We start from the raw sequence: 26,295 nt of genomic DNA, 5'->3' as shown, positions 1-26,295 counted from the left end.
TCTTTATTGTAACAATGTATTATTAAAGTATTACAAAATGTTTTATTGTTCAATATTGTAATTTTACTTATTGCTAGTATGTCATTTGAATGAGCTATTTGGCAAAGTCAAGACTTATTCATTATTTATTCAGATCTAGAATTAATTTCATTCAATTGAGGTGATAACAGTCAGTTATTTTATAAAATATTCTTCAATTTCCTATTAATTCTGGATCAACAAAATCCTTCACACATCCCAAACATTTTCTATCACCAAATCCTGGTGGATGTATATTTTTTAACGTTGTAGTCCACTGTACGTTGAGGTGTTTTTAATTTGACGGCAATGCTGCGGTTACTTTTGCCTAGAAGACTTGCGATTAGTGCACTAGTTTCAACCAATAGTTCCTTTGTTAAGAGGGACTAAACTATAAACATAAACACTCAAGAAATAATTAACAGTTAAGGAATAATAGACAAATCAGCCGTTTCAGTCAGCAGTTTCAGATTCTTCTACTTCAATTGCATTCGGAGGTCGAGAAGGATCCGTGGTCCTTTTGCAAAAACGAGGTCTTTGAGAAGGCTCCACAGGAAGAAATCACAGTATGTCAGGTCACATGAACGTGAGGGCCATTCAACGAATCCTCGTGTGCCTATCCATGCTCCTAAATTAACATTAAGGTTCGGCGTGGCTTCATCCTGCATAAAATGACAGATGACGGAATGTTCGGTCGTTGTCCATTTGCCCATGTGCATATTTGTGCATTTCCAGACAACTTTGGCTTGTCACGTGATAATAAAAAAATTCAGACCCACGAGACCTTCCGCATAGATACCCTGATCACATACGCTGTTCCCAGGCAGGTTTAATTCTTCTTTAATGAAGATTTCGGGACGTTCTGTTGAACGATTTGGTTGCAGGAATTCGGAAATTGTTGTTGACACTCGATCAGCACGTGTTATCATGACTCAGGTATAACTATCTGAAGCTGCATCGTTTTAATCTTTTTCGTAGCGCTGTCAGACTTATGAGCGTTGCCAAACTTATGTCGATTTTTCAAGAACGTTGCCAAACTTATGTCGATTTGTCTATGAATGGAACGAAAAGTGTTCGTTTTAGGGAAATAGATTGTAAGGAGTTGAAATAATTTTATGCGAAACTGAGTAGTATATATGATTTTATTGTCTACATAAACATTATTTTCTAGTATGGATAGTTAACTATATTGAATTGAATTACATCAGTTAAATTTTCCGGATAATTTTAATTTACCCATATCATATTTCCATAATACCCTATCGTACGGGAGTTACATTATAGTCCAGTAAATAAGGACTGGAAAGTGTATCAACTTGAACAAAATCTTCAGTAATTTTTGTTTTAATCACTGGTACTTTGAAGTATGAAGTTCTTCATGTAACTGTTCCATAAAACGGTTTGCAATAAATAAATATGCAATTTTTGCTTGGTTAATAAATTTGGAAATTCGTTGAATGCACTTATTTTTAGATACAAAGAGTCTTCATAAACATTGAAATATTTATATAAAGAAAAAACTGCAACAGAGACATTTATAATAGTCTATTCTTAACTTTAGATCCCCTCCTAGCAGGCATCAGAAAGGGAACAAAAAAAATTGAATTCCTTATATTGAATTGCACTTATTTTATTTGCGAAATCATATGAAATTAACGAAAATTCTTCAAGCAGCAGAGTGTGTGTATATTATTGATAAAAATATGATTTTATTAATTTCTTAGATTTTTTTACATTACATACATAATTTTGTCATCTTTTTCTCAATAAATGTGCCTAATTCGAAGATGAAAAGTTTTTCTTTATCACATGTCGGACAAACAGATGGCGCTGCCATTGTCAAATTTATATGACGTTTATCATGTACCAACTTTCAAAATACTATATTGGACATTTTATGACATTTCGATTAGTCAAAGAAACTGACAGCCATTTAAGTGAAGCTACTTTACTTATTTGCAGAACAATGGATTCAAAACAATTTAATGTGTTTTATCATTGCTTTTTGATAAAAAAATACTATACAAGCTCAGTAATGGCTTCAAAAGTGTAGGTTTTGGCTTGAGTATTTTGGGATAGGCATGGAATCCATCGTATAGTTCAGATATGGTCCCCAGTGACTACTGGCTATTTTCTGACCTCAAAAAAATGCTCTTAAATTAGTTCAAATGAAGAAGCGGTTGCTGAAACTGAAGCCTGCTGCAAAAGATACATCCATCTACATTCACCGCATCGAGAAGTTAGAGAAGGCTTGGAATGATTGTATTGCTCTTGAAGGTGATTACATTGATGAATAAAATCGATTTTTGGCAATAAACAGTTTTTTTTAGTTAGTAATAGGACTTATTGAGTAATTGTTACATAATTTGATAAAACTAATAAATATTTCTGGCCGACTTGATCGATCAATTTTCATATCTTCTAGGAAATAACCAAAAGGATATATCTCCAGTTCAAAAATGCTGTTAGATCTGGTTAGATCAAATTTATAATTAGTTGTTGTTGTTTCTTCTAAATTAATGAAAATGGAGCTCATGGGGCACTTAGAGGATATAATAATTGGGAAAAAACTACTATATGATAGTTTGACCTCTTTTTTTGAATAAAAGATGAAAATTAAGTTACAAGATACCATATCTGTAGATTTTCTTTCAACGTGAACTTTGCATAATACCTACCAGTCTAAAGTTCGTGTTGTTTTCGATTCTCAGAACTATAGAATCAATTTTCTACCACTTCAAGAAAATTTGTTTAATTAAAATTACCGGTCATGACCAACTGATTACAATAATTACTTCACTAAGAGATTTTGTTGTTGTTGCCGGTCTATTATTTGACTTTCATCAAAAGTTTTGTGAGAAAACAAAGTTATTGATGAAATATCTAAATATTTATAATACATTATTTGGAAAAACGCTTTCTACAAATGAGATTGATATGCACACTTATAAAAAATTTTTTTAAACACATTCTGTGATTATAACGAATAAGCTTCGTCAAAAGACATAATTTATGTCTACGTATCAAATGTCCAATGCTATTTTCATGCACCTAAAGAGAGGAAGCTTTTATACACTATTTCAAATATTATTTCTGGAGTCTAATGGAACGTTCTCATTATTATTTTGGGTGGACTAAATCGAATTTCCAAACTCGATTTGGTCCGATTTCGACTATATAAAGGGCTGATCCATTCGGACATACTGCAATATCATGAGGATTTCCAAATGTTTCCTGAAAACATACATTTAGCTCTTTATATGTTGAATTGAAAAAAAATTTAAAAAAAGTAGATAATTATCTTCCAAACACAGCAATTATTTTCTAAAGTATAACGATTTATACTTTAGAAAATAATTGCTGTGTTTCGCTGGAAATTCGCTGGATAATCCATTGAATTATTAAAATTACATGTACATTTTTTTTCTGGCTAAAGTCGATAGGACGTTGAAAAATGACATCGCTTGGATCTGACATGCTCATTTCATTTTAATTTTATGACGTTAAAAATGACTAAATATTGACGTGAAAAAAACGACATTGCGACCTTTCCAAATCTGAAAATACTGTGGCAATGACCTTATTGGTTTAAAAAACGGATTTGCTATCTTGATGATGTGATAAATCGATAGAAAAATTTCATTAAACATCTGTTTTGAAGTTTTAATGCAGGCGAGCTTTTAATCAGCTTCAAAAATTTCGGCAATCACTTTTAGGCCAGGTATTCAGGCATTTTCCCTCCGAATTCTTTAATGCAGCAGCGATTTATTTGAAATTTTGACAGATGATAAGTGTGTATCCAAAAAAAAAAAAAGATTCATATAGTGCCGAAGTGTGTAATCCCCCTTTTTCGGGGGAGGAAAAATTTTTCACCCAAAATAAAGTTATAGATACATGAATAACTTGAATTGAGCATTTAACCTCAAATAACGGAAAAAGGGTACATTTTTCAACAAAAAGTCATGAAATACTTTTTAAAGAGATTAACAAGTATTTTCAAATGACTACTGATAAAAGTCGACGGAAATTTCAGTGAGATATGATGGAAAATAGTTAAAGCTAAAATAAAAAATTGGACTAAAACGAATGCTACTTTATTGAAAATCAAAATTAAACTTATTCTTTATACCAAATACTTTATTTGGATGTTATTTACGACATCTGAAAGTTTTACTGATTAGAAATGCGTAATTTTGAAAAAAAATGAGCATTAAATAATACTTTTTTTATTTTGAAAAAAATTTTATTTTTCTCGTTTTTTCTCCATAACTATAAGAGATACAAAAACAAATATAATCAAATTAAAGCATTTTTTATGACGATTATTTTGCTCTTTTAATTTTTTTTGTAGCACAAAAATTGACGAAGTTATAACAAAATTAATCTTTCACTATAATGCGAGGTTTACTTATCCACAGCCCTTTATTAATAAAATGTGAAGGGTCTCACGCCCTTTTAACATACATAGCCCTGAAACTTATCTTCAAAAAGGTTTTTGATATGATGCGATAGCTTTAAAATTAATGGAGTTACATAAAAAATAAGAATTTGAATTTTTTTTGTGGATTATAGGATATGAAAAATTTTAAATTTTGACGCACGGATTTTTCTATTGATGCTAAGTTGGCTGAAGGTACATTTGAGAGTACCAAGAGATGATTTGCAATGTTTTAAATCGTTAAAAGGTTTTTTATTATAAGGGTAGTTTTTAAAGATTTTTAAGTGTTGATACTTCAAAATATATAAATTTTCCATTACACAATATGTTAAGATATTTATGCTGCCTAAACGAAAAACATTTGAATTGAAAAACAGTAGGAAAAACTATAATATTGGTATTTTTCGATAAGGGGTAGTTGTCACCCCTTATAAACAATTTGCACACCTTGCAACTATGTAGATCTTGATATGGACGGTAAGTTGAACTTATTTCTAAATTTTCAGAAAAATCGGAGCCGCATTAAAGAATTAGGAGGTTTGAAACCATTTTGAGCTTGATGGCCTCCACTATTTGCAGATAGTTTCTTCATCTGTAATCTGTAATCTGTAATCTTTCTTGTAAAATATTGCATACCCGTTTGATTGTAAAATTTACTTCATCAGCTCTCTCACGTCAATTTAGGTAGATTGTAGAGTTCTTAAGTACAATGTTACTGTTTTTATTATCCATTTATGTAGAAGTTAAAGTAATTGTTAATCCTTCGGTACCCTTCATTGTTTTTCCACGTGAAAAATTGTATTCACTGATATGGCACTATTCCATCAAACTGCCTCCACAAATGTTAAGAATGTTATCAGTTAGGTTTAGTCCCTTTTTGTATCACTCCTAAATGAAACCAATAGAATATTAAGTTATGAATCCAGCAAGTACTTTATGTAACAGAAGCATTGAAACTCCTGAAAGAAGATATCTTGCAAATTCAGGATCAAAAATGAAAGAGAAAGACAAGGTGGAAACACTTTAGAAATAAAGAGTATGAGTAACGGTGGATTTTTTCAAATCTAGGTTACGTTAGGTTTAATTGGAAACTAGTAAAACGTCATTCTATATAGCGTAAGCAAAAAATCAGAAGCTTAAGAGGAATCATTGGAGGTAAAAGATGAATCGATTCAAAAAACTAGAGCCACACATTGAATTTTTAATCCAGCATATGGTTATTGAAGAATTATAGAAATTTATTCATTTTGAATTCGTATTTGCTAATTTTAAATAATGTTTTAGTCAGTTTCTGAGTGAAAAATGTAAGTAGTTACCTCTTTCGGCGCCCAATGATCGATGACGGATTCTGTCTGTGGGTTGATGGTCATACCCTGGACGGTAAGAGCATGCGTTGGTCCGTTCACAGCGTAAACGAACTTGCCTACAAAAAAGTTAGATCATATATTATGTAGTGTTTTTTTTCTATCAGAACACGAAGAGATATACACGTTGTTTATAAATAAACGCTACAAAATTCACGAGGTAATTGCTCCTATAAAATTATGAGCAGATTTCCCTATAACAAAATTTCCTTCGAAGATATCACTTTTACAATGTGATGAGTTTTCTTTTTGCTCAAAGTTTTCAATATTCCTTTCACATTAAAGGGGATGAAACTAACAGTCCTTCACTTTATTTATTAACAAATATTTCTCACCAATTCAGTTCCATAGAAAACAAAAACAATAGATTAGAAAAAAAATCTGTCTATATCTTTTTCCACTCTCCATATGTAGTAAAAATTAAGATGGTATTCCATTTCTTTTTCCCGTATCTATTAAATCTATAAAAACCTTTTAAGGGTAATTAAATGTTTTTAAGAAAAGACGTGAATGTGTCGCAATTACGAAGAGACATGCGTTATCGTCTGCCCGGTTTCGATGTTAGTGCATCACATCAGATTGTTTTAACAACATATGTTCAGAGTTTCTAATCTGAACTGAAGACGGAAGAAGGATGAATAGAGTACAGACTCTATATAAACAGATGAAAAATTATGTAGTTAGGGGAGAGATATCAAATAGGTACGAAAGGAGTAAAGCAAGGATGTATACTAAGTCCATTATTATTATTATTCATAGTGTTAGATGAAGGAATAAAAACAATAAAAAGTCTAATTGAACTCGAGCTTAAAAATATAGAATGATAGTCTACAGATAATGAATATGAAAATAAATGAACACAAAGCTAAGTCAATGATAATAAGCCGAAAGGAGATGAATCAAAAATAGAGCATGTCAACACACAACACAAGATGGAAGTTTGGAACAAGAGATAAACGAGAGATCTGGAGCAGCTGTTAGATTATTCAGTACAATCAAGACACAGTTTCTAGTCAAAAAGGAAAAACCAATAGAATTAAAAACAGAAATGAATAAAACAGTGGCCACACCCACATACGGTGGCGACAAAATACACAGTACAAAAATTAGATTAAAAAAAAAAAAATAAAGATACGACAAAATAGGGAATAAGACTATAAGTGAAACTTGAAATTTAGAATCAATTCAAGCAAGAAAAATTGAGATGGTTTGGCCATGTTATGAGAATAGGAGAAGAACGATTAATAAGGAAGATATATGAAGCACGAAGTTACAAAAAAAAAGAATACCGATGAGGAGCTGGACAGAATAAATCGAGGAATAAGATGACAGAATATTGAACAAATCACAGGATAGGAAAGAATGGAATCTGTCATGGAAAATTCAACTCCAGTATGCCTTACACCTGAAAAGGTAGAAAGGCTTCAGCATTAAGTAAGTAGTCTGGTATATTGAACCGTAGTGACCTATATTTCTTCATAAACATTCAATTTATTTAAATATAATTCCTATATTTATCTCAGTTGTGCTATAAATCGGAAACAGGGTCAGGCAATCAAGTTTTAGTACATAGCAGTTATTTTCGCCTGGAGAGTATTTACCAGACTAAATCCAATCTCATATCTGCACATCTACCATCGCAGTGGGATTGGCTGAAGATATTACTTCTTCATTATTTCTTTTTTTTTTGCTTGTATTCTTTTTTTTCCTTTTGTGATATAAGCTAAAGCTCTGAAGTTCTGTTTGTATTTGTTTCTTCATATCTTTTTACGTTCTGCCAACTAAAGCAGACAAAGGGAGTGTGGTAAACGCCATGTCTTTCATTCTCATTCCACTGAAAATTTGGGGAGTTTTATTGTAAATTTGCATCAATAAAGTACAAAACATAATATCCGAAAAAGAGGTAGGAATGTACGTATTATATTTTATCCCATTATTCCTAAATCTCTTTATTTTAGTTTATTGAACAATAGTGCGAACGTTGTTCATGCCAATTTAATATTTACAAATAACTTTCATAGAAATAAACCAAAGGAAAATCGAAATAAATCTTTATTGTTTCTAGATGACCATGTTATTAACCTGATAATAAAATTATTTTCCTCATTTTAGGTATACCGTTTGTTAAGTATAGTATTTTCAGTCCGCTTCGAGGTTTTAGATCACCGATATTCTCACCTCTAATAGCGTTGAACTAAAATTTGAATCACCAGATCATTGTTCTTGAACAGGTGCTTCAGTGCATCCTCAACAGTGCCGTCTCACTCACTAAAACTCAAACGCAAGGTCACTAGTGCGAATGCGTTGTCCACTCTGATGCTTAAGATTCAATTTTTGGGCCACTTTGGTCTTCAAACGTCAATCATAGAATAACACCCTGTACTACTTGTGATGGTGGTTTTGAATGAGGAAGGTGGGATAATATTAAATTGAAGAGAATAATGGAACTTTTGAAGATATTAATAAACAACTTTTGATAATATATTTTTGTAGAGTTAACTAAATATTCTTTGAGACTATTGAAATTTCGACTTTGGAAAGGATAATAGTTTAAAATTTTGAAAAACTACAAAAAATGCTACAGAGTTTCTTTTATTTAGTCGAACAACCTTTTTTTCCATCTAATCTATACCAATTTTAATTAATTTTTGATAGATAGATACATAAATAGATAGACGGCTATTTAACAACGATTAGTATGATAATTAAATGACATTATAAATAAATTGTAATCATTTAATGAATGCTACCAACCTCTAGCTGCAATTCCAAACACACGTCCCATATCTGGTAAAGTAATTGTAAGGGGTGGTTCTTTTTTCCCTTGTAACGAGTATAATCCTGCTCTAGGACAAACAACTCTCATATTTTCTCTATCGGCTACACAAATCCTGTCCTGAGACTCAATTAACGCTAATCCGTGAGGTACTTGTAACGACAAAACATCTGGAAAATATTGAATTGTCATTATTTATAATAATCACCATCAGTAAGCCCCTTGGAGATAACAATATGCTTACTTATAATGAAACAAGCAGAAAATGAAGACGACTTACAACTATATAACTGTATAAGATGAAAATTTCTACCCTAAAATTTAATATGAGCATCTCAGTCAACAAAACACAATCAAAAGATCCCATTAGATGCAAATTGGCAGTCGATAGTGGAATAGTACGGCAGGTATCAAGATTCAATTACCTGGGAGTAAATATATCTAACATGACAAAAGAGGCACGAACACATGAAAGCATCAAAAGTCAGCGCCTGTCTGAGAGATTTAGTGTGCAGAAACAAAGCGATGAGCTCACAGAGCAAGACCAGAATCTATAAAACGTGTGTGAGACCTATTCTCACATATGCCTCAGAAACCAGAGCCGAGAAATCAACAACAAAAAGAATGATGAGAACCACAGAGATGAAAATACTGCGAACCATCAAGGGAGTCACCCTCAGGGACCGAATACGGAGTGATGACATAAGAGAAGAATTGGACGTACAGGATGTCGTGAAATGGGTCAGGGCACGAAAAAGATTCTTGAGGGAACACGTAGAAAGAATGCCAGAAGACAGATGGGCAAAGTGGGTTAACACACCGAGACCGAACACACGCAGACCTCAGGAAGATCCAGGAAGAGGGCCAAACGTACAGGATTGAACAGGACCTGGTCCTATTGAAAGAGATAGAAGAAGAAGATAATGAAACAACCCGTACCTAATTCAAATTACAGAGGCAAACAGTTAAAACAGAGGTATGCGCACCGTAACTACCATTCTTTGCTATCATTAGAAAGTGACAGTAAACGTCGAAATCCATTAGCAACACGCCACGCCACTCCATACTCAATGCGATAAAACTTTTTTCTACGCTCATGTCTGTAGAAGTAAAAAATCGCACTGTTAACATTCCTTGTAAATGACATTTAACATGCACATAATGAGATCTCATAACATACACGTGCGTTTTGAGAAGAAAATTTAAACTTCTTGGTTTAATTAAATTACAATCAAATTTTTATTTACGTAAGACTTTATTTGGACTATTTACACAAATTTATTCAATTAAAAAACATGAACACTTTTAGCATTATCGAGATATATTTAGGATTGAAAGAGTGATGCCCCTAAATGAAGGCAGCACGTTATGCAATTTCTTAAAAAATGGGACACGTTTTCTTAAGTAGCCTGCTATGAAAATAAATGTCATGTTATTTATACTGTCAATTTCTTGAACAAAATATGTACCCGAACATTTTCTCAACTTTATCCACTAATATATCTGATAGTAATAAATAATAAGGCACAATCGATTTACAATCAATTGTTATTAACAACTATAATGATAAAGTTTAAATAATTGCGATTCTTTTTATTTAATGGAAAAAAATGAATGGGCGTAGAAAAAATATAATACGTTACACGAGTTGTGAGCCCATAACGCACTCACGAAATTTTCCACTTCATGCGTAATGGGTTACTTGCAACTCATTCACACATCTGAGAATTTTGAATCGTGCACACAGATAATTAAATTAAATGGGAAAAAATTTGCCCACATATTCGACACATAGTGTGGAGTGGCGTGGCGTGTTGCTAGTGGGTTTCAGCTTTAATCGGTAAGTCTGTGATGAATAGTTTTCGTAGATGCTAACATATAACAGTTATTTCGATCGCGTGATTGATCTGTGCATCTTCTTGAGTTGAGTTTGATACAGTCTCACTTAAATAATGAAAATTTAGAGAATTGTACGTTAATAGTTCAGTAGAATCTCATTTGAAATGTATACACTTAGTTCAGTAAGTTTTCAATTTTTTCAAACTGTATAAAACATAATCTTTAGGACGTTATTCAATGTTTTGTTTGCTTTTGCAATTATTTCTTCATTTGTTTGGTATTCGAAAAAAATTGAGTGATGATCACACAATTTGTATCTATTAGAAACTTTTTTCTCAGTCTTCCTCTTATCTTCCAGATCGCACTAATTCGAATTCTGTTTGACATTTTAGTTAGAATCACTAGAAAAACGCTAAATTTCTCGATGGAACGTAAATAGAAGAAGGCAGTTGATAAAAAGTTATCAATTCAATCAATATTTACATACGTAGATGTAATAGGTTGATATTTCGAGTACGCCGATCATCGAAGCAATCAGTCGTGTAAATAATGATACTTTGACTACGATTTTTATTGAGTTTTAACGAGTGGAATGTTGATTTGTCATTTAGCTCAAATATTTGAATATATTCTAACCATTCAACTATTTACATAATTAGGAAAATGATATGAATATACTGAGGAGTCATGTAGTTTCAATTTCTGCCTACGTCCACTACCAGTCAAATGATTTGGCAAAATAATACACTTCAAATACATTTTTCTTCCATACCTCGACGTGGATTACAACGTGAAAAAATATCTATCCACCAGGAGCTTTTGCGATAGAAGACGTTCAAGGCAGCCTGGAAAAATCACAACCGTTAGAGACAAAGAATAAGTATTGATCAGTAAACGTGATCAACGGTCACAGGCTCAGAGAAATCAGCTTAGATCAATGATTCTATGGATCTATCTTTGAGTACTTTTATAGTAAAAAGGTGTAAGGATGTAAAAATAAAATTCAGAGGCTATAGTGGGCTAAATTGGACGCATGAACACTGGGAGAGAATTTTATGGAGTGATGAGTCAAAGTTTGCGGTTTTTGGGTCTAAGAGAAGAATATTTGTGCGCAAGTTAAAGAAAGAACGGATACTAGATCAACGTGTAAGCTCAACTGTAAAACATGGAGGAGGCTCAATAATAGTTTGGGGATGTTTTGGATGAAAGATGACTAAAAATTGAAGGGATTTCAAAAAAAGAAAACTATAAAGAATATTAAAGGAGGCTAAAGTTTGATCAGCAGAAAATTGATCTTCCAGCATGATAATGATCCCAAGCCATTCCTCGAAGCAGTACAAAAAGTAAGTATTTGAAAAAATTGGAAAGGAAGAATGTACTGAAAGTAATGATTTGGTCATTATACTGGCCCGACCTCAATCCTATGGACAAATTGGACAGGGAAGTCCAGTATTTCATGTCGAAGAGAGAATACTAACATAAAATCGATCGTATTGTTGTTATTTGCAAACTATAGAGTGGGCAAAAACTTTTAACCGGTAGTGTAGATTTCTGCTGCAGAAAGAACGGCATCGGTATTCATTTCAATCGGAATGTGTCTATATCAACTATATTGCGAAGATAGTTAAATTTCGTAGAAGTTTACCTGGAGCTGTGGGAAATATTCTGAGTAAACTTCCAGCTGCGTTATATTTAAGTATCCTTGTGTTGCAATAACCATCGGCGATGAAAATCTCACCAGTAAAAGCAATAGCTGTTGAAGTTGGTTTGCAAAAGTGATTTTTATCAGATCCTGGTTCGAATCTTTGACCAAAGGTTTGTGACGGCTGAAGCTCACCGGGCTTGAACTGAAAAATAATTTCATATCATACGTAGTAGATCTGCCTCCATTTATAAATCTTATTTCTAATTTTAAGCATGAGATTTCGGTAAGAATTTAGTATTAGTATTAGTACGGTGGATCTTTATATTGATGATGTGGGATAATTGATTTTGTAGTGATGCTACGATATGATTACCAAAACAATGATGAGAATTACACATTCATTCACATAGAACCTTTCACCCTATTGCGATAAGAGCTCAGCGAAACGCGAGAAGTGGCTATGAGTGACTGGATTGTCAGAAGAAAACTTGAAGCAACTAATCTTAAGCCAAAAAGGTCAGCTTCTGGACCCAAATTATCTACAGCCCACAGAGGAGCCCACGTTAATTGGACTGACAAACAATAGTGTTGCATAAAAGAAAACGTGACTTTCGGAGGAAGCTCCTGGGCATTTCAATAGAAGCAAAAATCTAGTTGGTTTTTATTCAAACTGTGGAGCTAGGGGCGTCCAAAAAATGCCCGTCCAAATACTGAAGATTCCGTACGGCAATATTTACAGGATGTCGGCCAGCGTCTAGACTAAACTTAAATCGTATCGAGTATTTACGGGATAAACTTAAGAGAAAAGTTCGTGCTAGAAAGAGTGAAGATTAAGTAGAGAAACTTAAGTATTTAAAGGTTAATTTAAAATAAATTATTATTTTGACGAATTATAGCTTGTACTTGTACTCTCTATTGTTAATTATAAGTCAGAAAGGTCGTTGAACAGCTATCTACTTGGGAACGCGGAGCACGACCTTTGCCTACCTAATCTACGTTCAGAATTAGTTAAGGGTCAATATTTAACAATGAAATAAATGCACAATTACTTGCCAATTGATATCAAAGCGATATCAAATCGATGTAATCTTTTCCCGCATAATTTGAAGGCATATTTGGTGGAAAAAAAATTACTCAATAATAACATAGGTCACTAAATATGAAATTAAAACTAATGGTTTTGAGATACTAAGATCAGAAAAGAAAGGAAGCTACAAATTTTTTGCTAGATAAATTTGACCACGAGCGTGCGAATTCAGTAGATTTTTTTCCTAACAGGTGTTTTAGATTATCGTTGGGTTTCTGAATATTACCTTGAATACTTGATGCAACGCAACGTCTGTTAACCAAAGATTATCGTGTCTATCAATTGTTAATCCATGTGGCATATAAAAGAAATCTGCTCCCCATTTTCCCAATATTTTCCCTGTTTGGGGATCGAGCGTAAGAACTGTATGCTCTTTTATTGGTCCCAGATAAGCCAGCTGGAAGTGATGTGTTTCGTTGAAAGAGCTAAAAAAATTTCAAATATGTATTGAAAATTCAGTTCAGTTAACTTTCGACAGAAAACCAACTTTTCATTTACGACTAATATTCATTGTGAATCTCTATGCAGAATCGTTTTTATATGAGTGTTAAAGCTTAAAACTATAACAGCCGATGTCATTTGAAAAGCTGATCAGGCACTTTTACTAGATTGTTTCATATAAACTGGTCGAATTGTGAGGCTTGCTTAAGTGCTGGGCACTCATCGATCACGTTTGCAGATAGTTCGTGATGATTATGGCATGGAAATAGCATCTTAGGTGGCCGATGTCATTTGAAAAGCTGATCAGGCACTTTTACTACATTGTTTCATATAAACTGGTTGAATTGTGAGGCTTGCTTAAGTGCTGGGCACTCATCGATCACGTTTGCAGATAGTTCGTGATGATTATGGCATGGAAATAGCATCTTAGGTGGCCGATGTCATTTGAAAAGCTGATCAGGCACTTTTACTAGATTGTTTCATATAAACTGGTCGAATTGTGAGGCTTGCTTAAGTGCTGGGCACTCATCGATCACGTTTGCAGATAGTTCGTGATGATTATGGCATGGAAATAGCATCTTAGGTGGCCGATGTCATTTGAAAAGCTGATCAGGCACTTTTACTAGATTGTTTCATATAAACTGGTCGAATTGTGAGGCTTGCTTAAGTGCTGGGCACTCATCGATCACGTTTGCAGATAGTTCGTGATGATTATGGCATGGAAATAGCATCTTAGGTGGCCGATGTCATTTGAAAAGCTGATCAGGTACTTTTACTAGATTGTTTCATATAAACTGGTCGAATTGTGAGGCTTGCTTAAGTGCTGGGCACTCATCGATCACGTTTGCAGATAGTTCGTGATGATTATAGCATGGAAATAGCATCTTAGGTGGCCGATGTCATTTGAAAAGCTGATCAGGCACTTTTACTAGATTGTTTCATATAAACTGGTCGAATTGTGAGGCTTGCTTAAGTGCTGGGCACTCATCGATCACGTTTGCAGATAGTTCGTGATGATTATAGCATGGAAATAGCATCTTAGGTGGCCGATGTCATTTGAAAAGCTAATCAGGCACTTTTACTAGATTGTTTCAAGTAAACTGGTCGAATTGTGAGGCTTGCTTAAGTGCTGGGCACTCATCGATCACGTTTGCAGATAGTTCGTGATGATTATAGCATGGAAATAGCATCTTATGTGGCCGATGTCATTTGAAAAGCTGATCAGGCACTTTTACTAGATTGTTTCATATAAACTGGTCGAATTGTGAGGCTTGCTTAAGTGCTGGGCACTCATCGATCACGTTTGCAGATAGTTCGTGATGATTATGGCATGGAAATAGCATCTTAGGTGGCCGATGTCATTTGAAAAGCTGATCAGGCACTTTTACTAGATTGTTTCATATAAACTGGTCGAATTGTGAGGCTTGCTTAAGTGCTGGGCACTCATCGATCACGTTTGCAGATAGTTCGTGATGATTATGGCATGGAAATAGCATCTTAGGTGGCCGATGTCATTTGAAAAGCTGATCAGGCACTTTTACTAGATTGTTTCATATAAACTGGTCGAATTGTGAGGCTTGCTTAAGTGCTGGGCACTCATCGATCACGTTTGCAGATAGTTCGTGATGATTATAGCATGGAAATAGCATCTTAGGTGGCCGATGTCATTTGAAAAGCTAATCAGGCACTTTTACTAGATTGTTTCAAGTAAACTGGTCGAATTGTGAGGCTTGCTTAAGTGCTGGGCACTCATCGATCACGTTTGCAGATAGTTCGTGATGATTATAGCATGGAAATAGCATCTTAGGTGGCCGATGTCATTTGAAAAGCTGATCAGGCACTTTTACTAGATTGTTTCATATAAACTGGTCGAATTGTGAGGCTTGCTTAAGTGCTGGGCACTCATCGATCCCGTTTGCAGATAGTTCGTGATGCTTATAGCATAGAAATAGCATCTTAGGTGGCCGTGTCTGATTGAAATACAAATCACGAGTCATATTTTATGCATGTTTAAGCGGGGTAGTTGATTGATAAGATATGGCGAAATACCAGGTTGCAACGGCTTATCTTCTTAGAGATCGTGATTACTATACTCTGTTGGCCATCCTAAGAATGGGCTGTGGATCTCTTCATATTACGAAATATGAAAACTAATATATCAGTTGTATAATATATAATAACCTCACAATTCTCAATTAAAATCAGTGAAGTAATTTATATATTAATTAATTAATTAATCTATTAATAGAAATTCGGGTATTTTTAGTGATTTTTTCCATTAAACATGATTCAATATTTGTATGCATTTGCTACCTTGAATTTCTAAGGCTACACTAATTGGGTGAAGTATAACCTCAAAAAAATCATACTTACAATCGATCCCATACTCGGTCCCCTCTATGGAAGATAACAGGTTGCAAGGCCGAATTGACAGATACACCAGAAACTTGCCCTAGTTTTAAAGGCTGCTCCGGCCAATTTTTCACCTCTTTCGGTATATCAGGTTTCTCAGAAATATCGACTGTTGGTTCTTGTTTCTCATTCTGTGGTTCATCCTGGAAATAAATTTAAATAAAATTGTCCATCCTAGGATTTTGTAATTATAAAAAACGGAATGTTTCCATGTGAACCTCTTGTTTTTCAAGCAATTTCGAAAGATCAAAATAACGAGTATTAATTTGCTCACTCTATGCAACAAATTATCCTCATAACAACGAACAAATCAATAAATTTTTTCTAATGTGAAATTAGGTTAATAGCTTGGCGTGGAGTTTGAATAACGAGTTTCTGATCGGACCACTGAGAAGAGACGATGGTTCTAACGGTTAATGGGCAGATTAAGACCAAGGAGTTGAATGCATGCATGCAATTGATAAACATATCATTTTTAGGTTGCTCAAATTGCACTGATTGAAATTATTTTTCAATTTTTGATAATATCCGGTGATTGCTGCGGTGCACTCTGGTGAATATGGAATTGATTCAAATCCCAACTAGGTTATTGCGGCCTGATGTAACTGAATTCTTTTGTGCAACGCCTAACGAAATGTTGTAAATGAATATAATCATTCAAACGCTTCCCTAACTTCATATCGCCGCGGTTGTAGAAGGATTTGTCTTTGCTTCAGTTTCAGCAATTGCTTTTTCATTTCAGTTGAATTCTTCACCAGCTAGCATTTTTTTGAGATTAGCGGATAGCCAGTTGCCACTGGGCGCTAGATCTGGTCTATATGGTGGATGAGGAAACAATTCGAATTGTAATTTGTTCAATTTAATCATCTTTGCCATCGACTTGTGAATCGTTGGACTGTCTTGATGAGACAGTGGTTTTTTTCTAGGTTTTTGTATTCAAATGATCCAACAACTCTATGTAGTATTCGCTATTGATTGTTTCTACCTTTTGGAGATAGTCAATAAACATTATTCCAAAATACTGAAGCCAGAACCTTTCCACCTGTCGTGTGAAACCAGCTTCATGAGTAAACAGTAGTTTTCCAACAAATGTATTATCAATTAGCTGTTTATCTAAAAACTAACGAGCGAAGTCCAGTCTTGCTGGATAATCTTTGATGTACAAATGTTTATTTGTTTATTCATAAGTTTTCCAAGAAATGTTTGATTGTGCTTCTAAACCTCCTGTAAATATATCCTGAATTTTTTGCATCAAGTCCCGGAACATCCGTATGTTTGAGAAAAATTTCATTTAATTTCATTCAAATTCATAACCATGTGAAAGGTAAGTAACTGATTTTCAAAATAAACAAATTATTCGTGAAACCTCTACGGTTTAAAGGAATATTATGATTCTTTGTGATATGAATCCTTCGCAAAAGCCCGATATTGAAGTATAACGTCAAAGTGCTGCTATGAATCAAACATATTTGATAGATCACATGGTATCTTACTACTTACGTTTTTCGTTGATTCAACCACACTAACAATTATTATTATTGAGAAAAAAAATGATAAGGTAACCACTGCCACGACATAATTCGCTTTTATTTTCATCGTAGTACCGGTCGCACCATATTTCAATACACTCTAAAGGTGTACTGTCTACCAGGAGATTGTTGAGGTCAGTTGATTTCGTATAACGGTATATTTCTCGTTAATGCTTGATGTACCTCTAACATTAACGAAACATTCTCAGCACCCAGTCGTATCGGAAGTTTTCACTTAATTTGGAATTTATTAAAACATTAATTAAACTACATTATTTTAGAGTCATCAAAATCATTTACCTGTAGCCACGTGATAGAAATAAGTAGTAACAAACCAAAGGCGTACGGGACACTTTTTCAGTACAGTACTCTCCAAACTAAACAGTATATTTTGATAGATTCAAATTGATGATGTAATTGATCCTAATCGAAAACATCGTAGTTCAAAATTTTTTGAAAATTCTTGATAATTGAATACAATAAAAGAACTTCTATTAGGGAGTAAGTCTGGAAAGTAATGTCCTTTAATCGCATGTTGTTATTTTTAATGGGTTTGGGTTCTTTCAAAAGGTACCTGTTAATGTACACAGGACAAACTTATTTGTTTGTTCACAATTCTTAAAATCCTGTGAAAGAAAATTAATGAACAAAGTTTCGGCATGTGGCGACAAGATTTGAATACAAAAATGAAGCTTAATTTGATACGAAATGAGCATACCTTTTGAATATTTTGATAATACTTGTTTTGATTAACAAAACCTTGCTAATCAATCGTCGGATTGTTGCTCAATACTTAACAATTCTTCAGATTACAAATTGGAGCACGTTTGCCTGTCGCCATTTCATTTCGCTTTTTCGCTGTCAACTGCCAACTTATTTAAATTAAAAATTAACATGAACATGGTTACCAGCTTTGACTCTATATAAAACAAAATAGGATAGGATCAAGGTTGGGATAGGTCGGGTCAGTCAATTTGATCAATTCTCAACACATGTTGTGACTTGTTCGTTTCTTAATTATTGAAATTTAGCCAAATACCAGATGAGCTTCTTGAGTTTAGTAAGAAGAGTAGGAGACAACTCTTTAACACTCTTTACCAACTATTTCTTTGACAATCCAAGGGCATTTTCAGCAGATCAAAAAAATTAGCAGAGTAGGTGTTTCGGTCCCCCATAATCTATGTGGAAAGAAAAAAGCCGGCCGATTAATTGAGGTGAATTGCTTCAACTGCAAGAACCATTTTTCGATCGCTGTTATTTCAAATATCTATTGTGAAGTTTGGTGAGGAAAAATCTGATAGATTAAGAAGTCGTGGTTGCCAGAGACGATTGAGAAAAACCTGAAGACTGTTTAAAACTGGAATGAGGTCAGTTTTAAAAACAATTTTTATTTCGTGCTCTATAAAATATTGTTTATGAGGATTATAGAAATATTTATTGTTTTTAAGTGGACTAATTAATCGAGATTCTAGTAAAAAAATGAAAGGCGTTACCCAGGCGAGACATCCTACCGAATTAAACGTTTGAACGATGAACTAATGGTTTCGTTTGTTATAACGAGATTGGGCGCCTGTATGTTGTTTATGAGCAAGTCATACATACTTGCAACAAGATGGTTGCCTATACAGAAGAATTTATGTTTATGTACGAGAAAATTTATTTTTTCAGGGCACTATTATTCTATTATAATTGGTTCTCCCATCCAAAATGGACAATTACTAAACTGTATTGCAGTTCCAATATTTTTTTTCTTTCCGAGAATATAATCATTGCTTTCCTCCCCTAAAGTGTTAGTTCTTTCCTTTAATACCATTGTAATTTTCAAAGTTTATATTTTCTTTAGCTCAGTACTCAGTTTTTCATCTATTTTATCTTCTTCAATTTCATAACGTGTTCAGTTTGGTTTATCTTATTGGAAAACTAAAAACTCTCTATTCTGTTCAAGCTCTTTTAGTCGTACAATCCTTATTCAAATACAGGGTTTGAAAATTTTGCAATATTCACTCATTTTATAGGAATTATGGACTCGGTCGAGCAGCACCACCCTCTATTTCTTCATATACTAATGCTGAGTGCTGAGTTTGAATAAGGTAGACAGTTATAAATCAAAAAACCTACAGGTGTTGCACCAGCCCAAATGAAGGGGAAACATGCACACAACCAAACTCGAAAAACATTTACAGTTATCTTTTAAAGCATATATTTACAATTGAAAACGGATCGTTCCAATACTGGATGCATTTCTAGTGACAAGTTTCTTTGCAGACAAGTTACTATTTGCTCGATAGCTTGTTCTTATTTATTCACGTTAAGAATATATTTTTCGTTACTTTATTGCTGTAAGCACTTGTTTTAGTAGTTTTTTGGGTGTTTTCAAGGAAGTACTGGTACATCGAGACACTGAACACTTAAGAAAAACATTTTATTACACAAAAACAAACAAAAAACAAAAAAAAAAGCTGTTTACACTGAATAAGTTATTTGAAATTTTGATACAATATGGAAAAAAATGGCAAACCTATAAACGGTGGTTGCTACTCAAGTTTTGAGACAAATGAAATATATTTATAATTGGATACGACTTCATTGTTTTTCAAAATATTTGTGATTTGAAATCATCGACTGCTTATTTAGGTATAGAAAAATAGGAAATGAAAAATACCTAGAAAATTATGCGAGTGGAATCTTAAGGTGTGTTAAATGAAGATAATGCAATATACCAACAGCTTCGAGGTTCTTCTGGCAAAACAGCAAATTTTGGACGACCTTGACGAAATTCATCCTGTAGCGGATTGCGTCCACGATTGAATTAGGAAAACTAGTGAAGCTGAAGACGGTGCTTCATCACTTAAAGTTTAATTCACGCCATATAAAATCATCGCACGAAAATGTTTGCGATTTAATTCCTCTTTTGACCATAATGAATATTTGAACTGTAAGTAACTCAAATAGTCCGCGTATGACAACGTGCTGGGTACGTTCACCATTAAAAAGTCAAACTTTAAACGTCAAACGTCAAACTACATCAGTGTAGCCACTTAAATAGCATCCCTCTTATAACTATAGCAATAGTTGCAAAACAATATTTAAATATATGAACAAAATATTCAATATATACGCAAGTACATTAAAATTTTTTTCTTTTATGAAAAATTGTTGAAAAACTTGTATACAAAATCCAACTTTATAGGAAGGAGACAAAACTTTTTTGGAAACATTGCAGAGCACCTAAAAATGTTTACCATGAGCCGCCACTGTTAAGAACACTCAAATTCCAAAAATAATTGCATACATATTACATTTTTTTAAATATAATTTACATATTATCAAAAGAATTAGTAAACAGTTTATTTATATATATACCCGTGCGATACATGATCATTATTTCAACAAAAATATATTTACGATAATCTCAGTTAAGGGTTAATATCTTCTATCAATCTAAAATTAACCTATTAAACTAGTCAATCTTTAGCTTGCTGCCTGCATAGGTCTATACTAAGGTTTGTTTTTGGTAGCTGCACTGGAACTGTACTGAAGTGGACGAGTAGTTCGAGCAGTGCAGAGAGCAATGGAGCATTTGTTGATTGTTGTTTTTGAGGCTCTAGACCCAGTGCAAGCAGTACAGTGAACTGAGTGAACTAGTTCTCTTGCACTGCTACTAAGAACAGCGACACTAGCGCTGGTTCTACTGCAAAGAACGCTTTAGTGTACTCTAGTGCATCTACCAAGAACAAACCTCTAGTAAGCTCCAGGTGAAAAAAATTGTTAACCAGAATTCAATATTCAGATGCTGATAATCTCGGGAAGTATAATTAGTTTGCAGAAGTATTTAGACCACATTTCTTGAAAAGGTGAAAAATTTGGCATTTGATTAGTTATATTCGAATTAAGGACTATTTGTTTTTATAAAATGAAAGAACTTCACATCCGTAAATATATAAAAGGGAGTTCAAGGGGCTGGTGAACTACTGGACTATATGGAAAAGACAGTTTTCATATACGAAAATTGATCTTTATTTGCATAATTAATTGCGTAATAAATATTTTCATCCGTTACTTCATAATTTTAATATGAGTAATATGAACTGAAATATATAAATATTGTTTTCCAAGCACTTGATAAACAGACGGTGGAATTACGGAACAAATAAAACCAATCTGAAAAACCTCATAATATTATATCTACACAATTCGCATACATTCATATTCACATTAAATACAGTCTGTACAGGATAGTTATTTAAAAATGGAATAGATAATTATTGAAATCTGCATAAAAAATTAATCTTTCAGGTCCACACAATATTATAAATTCAATACTTTCTCCGTGCGTTCAAAGAGTGGGAAATATCCGCCATTATAATAAGAAATAATTTCTTACTATTATTATAACATAAGTCAAATATGAATTGTTACATGTTGACGAAGAAACGCCGACTATTTGCGAGCAACATCTATAGACGGCATCAAAACATTTCATAACAACACGTCCACAACACTGCACAATTATTAATGCTGTCAACTTTCCGAATTGGAATAGCACAGTTTCGTTCAATTATGATCATAATGCAATACGAAAATTTAGACTGTGGAAATATGAAAAATATGAACGAAAAGAGGCAGATGACAGATGACAAATGACAGATAAAAGATGACATTGATGATAATTATTTGATGGTTAAGTTATGTCATGGAAGATTGTATTTTTGGTTTTATAATCAGACAGCTTTAGGTGATGGGATTGTAGGAATATACCCGAAACTTGGAAAAGTCTATCGACTAGATAGGGATAAGACATGGTCGTTTTTGAATTACCAAAATTGCAAATTTAGACAAAATAACCCCTAGATGTCAAAAAATTTGGTACCACGGTAAAAAATATTTGCAATTACTGATTCGGAGTTATGTATTGGCCACTGTTTTCGCAGGTCATTTACTATCTTAGTCAAAGCTGTAGCAAATTTTTCAATTCGAAATCGTTGTTGAAAATCCAACTCTAAATTCTTTATCGATAACTCTGTAGTTAACAAAATGGAAACGGTATAGAAAAATTGAGTCAGCCTCCAGTTCTACCTGAATCGGAATACAAAAATGCTGTGCAAGCTCAGTCTTTTTTCTCATTTGCATAAACGTCGACCTTGATTAATATGTCAATTACGGAAAATTTGTTGAAGCCAAACGATCCACCTGGAATTACCAAAATTGTCCAAATATAACTGTTAATTACAATTTTATGTGAAATATAAGAATTAGTGTAATTAATGTATAATGGATTGAAATTCAAAACCTTGTTTTGAGCACACAAAAACATCGTATACTTTACAACACTATAACACGTGGATGGTTTTCCCTCGATTATTTATTGAAATTAGGTCGAAACGTCAAATATATTTTCTAAAAAAAATTTAATAATATATTAGAGACCGCCTCTGCATATTTTTAGATACCTTGAAAAGAAAACTGCATTTTCCAAGACCATCATTCTCAAGTAGTAAACTTGGACTGCAGATGATTCTCTGCCATTACAAATTAATAGAATTTTGAAAGGTGTAGATGAAAGATTAAAAGATGATTGTTCATAATGGCATACAAAAACTTTACAAAATACAAGAAACTGTTATAGTGGTAGTTTTATAATAATTAGGGCACTATCACCTCAATGAACACCTGAAGACGTTAAACTTAGTAGATAATGCAGCCTGCAGAGTTCGAAACGTTTATCCACAGTTTCTAGAAGTGTGAAACACTAAAGAACTCCAGAGATTTACACCTGGGAGTGTATACAGTAGAAATATAAGAGCCATCCCATAATCTGAACTTTTCAATAAAAGGAAAATTAAGTGGCAATGTATATAAGATAATCTAATATATAATATGTTTATTTTGTATTTTTTTAATGTAATAAAAAACTGTCGTTTGTCTCATTTTTTTTTGTTTTATTTATGAAGCCCTATTCTCCCTATAATTAAAAATGAAAGTATATTCAAGAGCAACGTCCAGTTGGACGAAAGATTTGAATTTGAACGTTTAGTACTGCTAATGGACCAAGATATGGCGCTGAAACGGGAACTCGAGTTGACTATCTATAGTATGTGGTTCATCTACAGGGTGTTTCTATATTGGACAACGCTCTACCACAGAGAGATTTCAAGAAAAGTGACAACTAACCCTGACAGCGCGCCACTGGATAAATATTTCCAAAGTTTGTTCATGTAAAACTGTATTAAGGAGCGTATTCGTCACCAAATTCATATCAAAATGAATCATTTATTGAGATCTCTCTGTGGTAGAGCGTTGTCGGTCGAATATAGAGTCAGAGTAAATAGTAATACATACAAATTTGCCCTCAGATTATCAATTTCTTAAGGAAACATGTACGCGATGTGATTTATTAGGAATTCAAAGTAAAAAAAGTCTTGCAACAGTTGCAACGCACATTTGGTGATGAAAGTCCTTCACCAGCAACTGTATTTCACTAGTAAAGCGAATTTGGAAGAGGATATAGACAAGAACACATTATTATCTTATATTAAAATTAAACGCTCTACAAAAAAGTTCTTTTATAATTTTTCGAAAAACTGACGCTATTCGAAATTAATCAAGTTTAAAATATAATTTAAATTATTTTTCTTTTCGACGAATTTTATCAAAAAATTGTTTGAAACGTTTCAAATTTTTTGTATTTCATTCTTTTTTTGGTTTCATGGATGCTTTTATGTAATTTTAAAATTTTTCAATAAATTAAAATTATTTATTTTTCAACTGAAAATCTTTTTGATTTTTCTCTTTAACTTTGTGTTAAATAAAAGCATTTGGGAAAACAGAAAAAATTTAAAAATGTGACAAAATTTTTTGAAAAACTAGATAGTTTCATAAAAAAATTGGGAAAAATTGAATAACTCAATTTTATACGAGGATGTATTGATATCTTGTTAGCCTAGACCAGTTCCATGCATAAACAAAATATTGCGTTACCATAGCAACAAACAATAACTTAGTAGAAGTGTCAGTGTAAAGTTTGACGTCAAAAAAGTAAACCAGAGTTACGCAATGAATTAAAAGAAAAAAGATGTCCACCGAAATTGTGAAAATCCAAAAATTTGAGTATGGAGCCATCATTAAGTACCTGTATTTAAAAGGGTTAGAGGTAAGCAGATTTACGAAGATATGCTTAATACCCTTGCTTAATGTCCTTTATATCCGACCATGATAAATTGGACTGCAAGCTTCAAAAGAGGTGAATTTTCCATTGAAGATGATGACCGATCGGGAAGGCCAGTTTCTGTGTGAGTCCCCGAAAATATCGATGCAGTTCATGATATAATTTTATCAGACCGTCGAATGGGCTAAAACGGATATCTGAAGCATCGAATATTTCATACGAATGCGTCGTTTATTATATAGTTCACGTCAATTTGGACATGAGAAAAATTGCTGTAAAATGGATCCCCAAATGTTTGAATGTTGACCAAAAGCGCGCAAGGGTAGAAGCATCGCGTTCGATCTGTGCTCGATTTGAAAACGATCTAGACTTCTTAAGCCGAATTGATACTACGAATGAGACTTTAGTACATTTCTACCATCCAGAAACAAAGCAACAATCAATGGAATGGTGACACTCTGGTTCTCCAAGACCTAAGAAGTTTCGTGTCCAAAAATCTGCTGGAAAAGTTCTTGCTTCACTTTTTTGGGAATGTCATGGAGTAATCATGATTGAATTATTGGATAAGGGTAGAACAATTACTGGAGATAACTATTCATCAAAGGTGTTTTGTTTTTGCAGGACAACGCCCTTGCAAACAAATCTCATGTTGCCATGCAAAAACTTCGTGATTTAGGATTTGAATTACTAGAACACCCCCTTATTCTCCAGATTTGGCTCCGTCCAACTATCATCTCTTTCCTCAACTGAAAAGAAGTTTAAAAGGTCGTTAATTTTCTTCCAACGAGGCGGTAATAAAAGCTATGGGGGTCTGGTTTGCAGAGCAAGAAGAAACATTTTATTTTAAAAGGTCTAGAGACGTTGCTGGTTCGCTGTAATGAATGTATCCAATTAAGAGGAGAATATGTTGAATAATAAAATATTTCGACGTTGAAATTTTGTTTGGTTCTATAGCAGGCTAAGAATTTTTCAATACATCCTCGTATAATACAATTATTTGTTCTAGCCGTTCTTATGAACCATTAATGAGTTATAAAATTAACTTGACCCAAAAAAACTTTCCTGTTCATTACATCGGAAATTCAAATTTATCGTGCGGGATATTTTAATATTAATATTCATCATTTTCAACAATATTTTCGATATCTTTAATAAAAAAAATTATAGTCGATTTTTTAAAATTTTCTCTAGTCTCTTAGATATATTAAGACATGTACTAATAGAAAATATATGAATGTTGTAAGATAAAAAAATAAATAAACAACATATGATTGCTCACCTGAACATATCTTTCGTTGAGCCTAAGCAATTGCCTTACTTCATCGTAGAGCTCTTTGGTGGCCCTTTGGTTAACATCATCGAACCCTAAAGCCGAAAGTTGCACCACCAACAATCCAAAAACAGAAAATGCGGCGACGATTGAGTTGACCATGGCCGACTGAGATCGATACAGGACGCGGCGGAACAAACGATGATCGGCGGCGAAAGCGCGTACAAGGTATGGATGAACGTATATAGCTCTGGAGTATGGCAGGTGGAAAGATTCAGGGGTAGGAGGACAGAATAGGGTGCGCTATAGGT

The 26,295-nt window shown here is 33.4% G+C and overlaps 1 protein-coding gene across 2 annotated transcripts; it reads right to left on the bottom strand.

Annotated features, from left to right (window-relative positions):
* Positions 1-1,142: 1,142 nt before the first annotated feature.
* LOC130901564 (peptidyl-alpha-hydroxyglycine alpha-amidating lyase 2-like) lies at positions 1,143-26,240 on the bottom strand. 2 transcript variants are annotated; one of them, XM_057813035.1, is made up of 7 exons: positions 25,994-26,240; positions 15,982-16,163; positions 13,394-13,592; positions 12,081-12,282; positions 8,575-8,766; positions 5,773-5,879; positions 1,143-3,252 (listed from the first exon to the last, which is right to left on the bottom strand). In XM_057813035.1, the coding sequence occupies exons 1-7, from the start codon at positions 26,144-26,146 to the stop codon at positions 3,139-3,141; spliced, it is 1,149 nt and encodes a 382-aa protein (XP_057669018.1). In that variant the 5' UTR covers positions 26,147-26,240; the 3' UTR covers positions 1,143-3,138. The 2 variants fall into 2 exon arrangements, with proteins under 2 accessions (XP_057669018.1, XP_057669019.1); XM_057813036.1 differs by lacking the exon at positions 25,994-26,240 and adding an exon at positions 17,521-17,877.
* Between the last annotated feature and the right edge of the window lie 55 nt (positions 26,241-26,295).

Source organism: Diorhabda carinulata, chromosome X (genome assembly GCF_026250575.1).
Source record: "Diorhabda carinulata isolate Delta chromosome X, icDioCari1.1, whole genome shotgun sequence".
Classification (NCBI taxonomy): domain Eukaryota; kingdom Metazoa; phylum Arthropoda; class Insecta; order Coleoptera; family Chrysomelidae; genus Diorhabda; species Diorhabda carinulata.
This window is presented reverse-complemented; position numbering and strand designations above follow the sequence as displayed.

Coding starts and splice junctions, on each gene's coding strand:
- LOC130901564 (XM_057813035.1), bottom strand. CDS start 26,146: ATGGTCAACTCAATCGTCGCCGCATTTTCTGTTTTTGGATTGTTGGTG. Junction 12,283..13,393: donor CGTTGCATCAAGTATTCAAG/GTAATATTCAGA, acceptor ATTATTTTTCAG/TTCAAGCCCGGTGAGCTTCA. Junction 3,253..5,772: donor ATCATTGGGCGCCGAAAGAG/GTAACTACTTAC, acceptor GTATGTTTTCAG/GAAACATTTGGAAATCCTCA.